General features: G+C 39.6%; 1 protein-coding gene across 1 annotated transcript in view; it reads left to right on the top strand.

Moving 5' to 3' along the window:
• Positions 1 to 1,278: 1,278 nt before the first annotated feature.
• The window catches only part of LOC101861176 (dipeptidase 1), a gene marked incomplete in the record, with an annotated part of 14,544 nt that continues 14,276 nt past the window's right edge, over positions 1,279 to 1,546 (top strand). Inside the window, 1 exon segment of the mRNA XM_013088976.2 lies at positions 1,279 to 1,430. Coding sequence (XP_012944430.1) covers positions 1,307 to 1,430 — 124 coding nt within the window.

Here is a 1,546-nt window from a genome sequence, read left to right as displayed (position 1 = left end):
CCCCTCACTTACACACATACGTACACACACAAACACACATACATACACAAACACACATACACACACACACGAACACACACATACACACAGACACATCATCTAATTAAAAACAAACACCAAACGAGATATAGAAAACAAATTACATTATTTCCCACTTCACTTAATCACAATTCAAGTTGGCTTGTCACGATGAGTCTGCAAGTCGTCAGTGACATTTTTTTTAATTCCTCGGGCGAGGCTACATTGATAGATCTAGAATTATTTACACTTATTTTGAAAAGATAAAAGTGTACCATTTGGAGCTTGTACTTTTTATGTTAAAACCTGCTAAGTAAAATTTGCAGAGCATATCACACTGCCCACTCTTCTTTACACGCGAGAGTCATTACTGGTTATAGTACATGTATTATTGTTTCGCATTTCTTTCTTCTGTGCGAGGCGGACCTTATTACTATTCTCTTCCGCACTGTGCGTTTGAGACTTGATGAGGCTTTCTACAGACTGGACTATGAAATAGTGGGGTTTTTTTTACAACTGCGTTTTTTAAATAGCTCAGATGTTATCCATGACACAACATGTTAACAGTAGCTGAATTCTCGATCCTCGATTCAAGCAGCGTACTGTAGTAGGTAAAGTCTTCTGAAATAATTGTTGCCTGCTAGGATGATTAATTGACATTCTTTTAAAGTGAATACTTGTATTTTTTCTTTCTTTTTAACAAGGACTGACATAGTTTGGACTGTTTAGGAGCCGTTCTCTTTCGACAAAGCCTGACTCAACATACAACTTACAAAGGCTGTGTAGTATCATCCTTAAAGTAAGAAATACGGAGATACTTGACGTGGGATAAAAGACGTAGATCTCAAATTAATACTTTTGGTTTGAGGTTGTATCTGCAACGTAACATCATGTGTTCCTTTTTTGCCAAAGGACAACTACTGGCTAACAAAATTACCGGTAAGAGAAGTGTCTTGCAAAAGTACAGACACAACTGCTCAAACGGCCATCAGTATTAGAAAGACACCCTTACGAAACCGGCCACTTTCCATTTCCTCCCTTCAGTATTTTTTTACACGGCCACAATGTGGCCAGGTCATGTCTAATACGCCTTTTTTTCTCACCGACAATGCATTTTCTTTTTTAAAATTTAAAGACAGTTTCGACTGCAATTCACTTTCACCTTCACCTATCCCATAGACATGATGTCCGTCGGGTGCTTTGTAGATTTGGCCACCAGCTTCCTCCACACCTTCCGACTGCAATTGGCTTTGGTTATAATCTACAGGTACAAAAGTCAAAGGTCAAGATGGGTCGCGGTCTCAGCGGCGAAACAGATCCCATGGAGTTCAACGACATGCACCCATCCAACGCCAGAAGTAACGATGTTCTCTTCACCAAGACCAGACGCCGGAACAAAAGGCTCATCATAAGTAGGCTGCGTTTGGGAGAACTGTACATTGACCTGTAGGCCTACATGCTAGGAGCCAATGCTTCATTCTCTTCTACACTTGACAATGTTTTACAAGTGGATTATAATTATAATAAT

This window comes from Aplysia californica, unplaced genomic scaffold (assembly GCF_000002075.1).
Source record: "Aplysia californica isolate F4 #8 unplaced genomic scaffold, AplCal3.0 scaffold00024, whole genome shotgun sequence".
NCBI classification, from domain to species: Eukaryota; Metazoa; Mollusca; class Gastropoda; order Aplysiida; family Aplysiidae; genus Aplysia; species Aplysia californica.
Note: the sequence above shows the minus strand (reverse complement) of the source record. Positions and strands in the feature narration are given on the sequence as shown.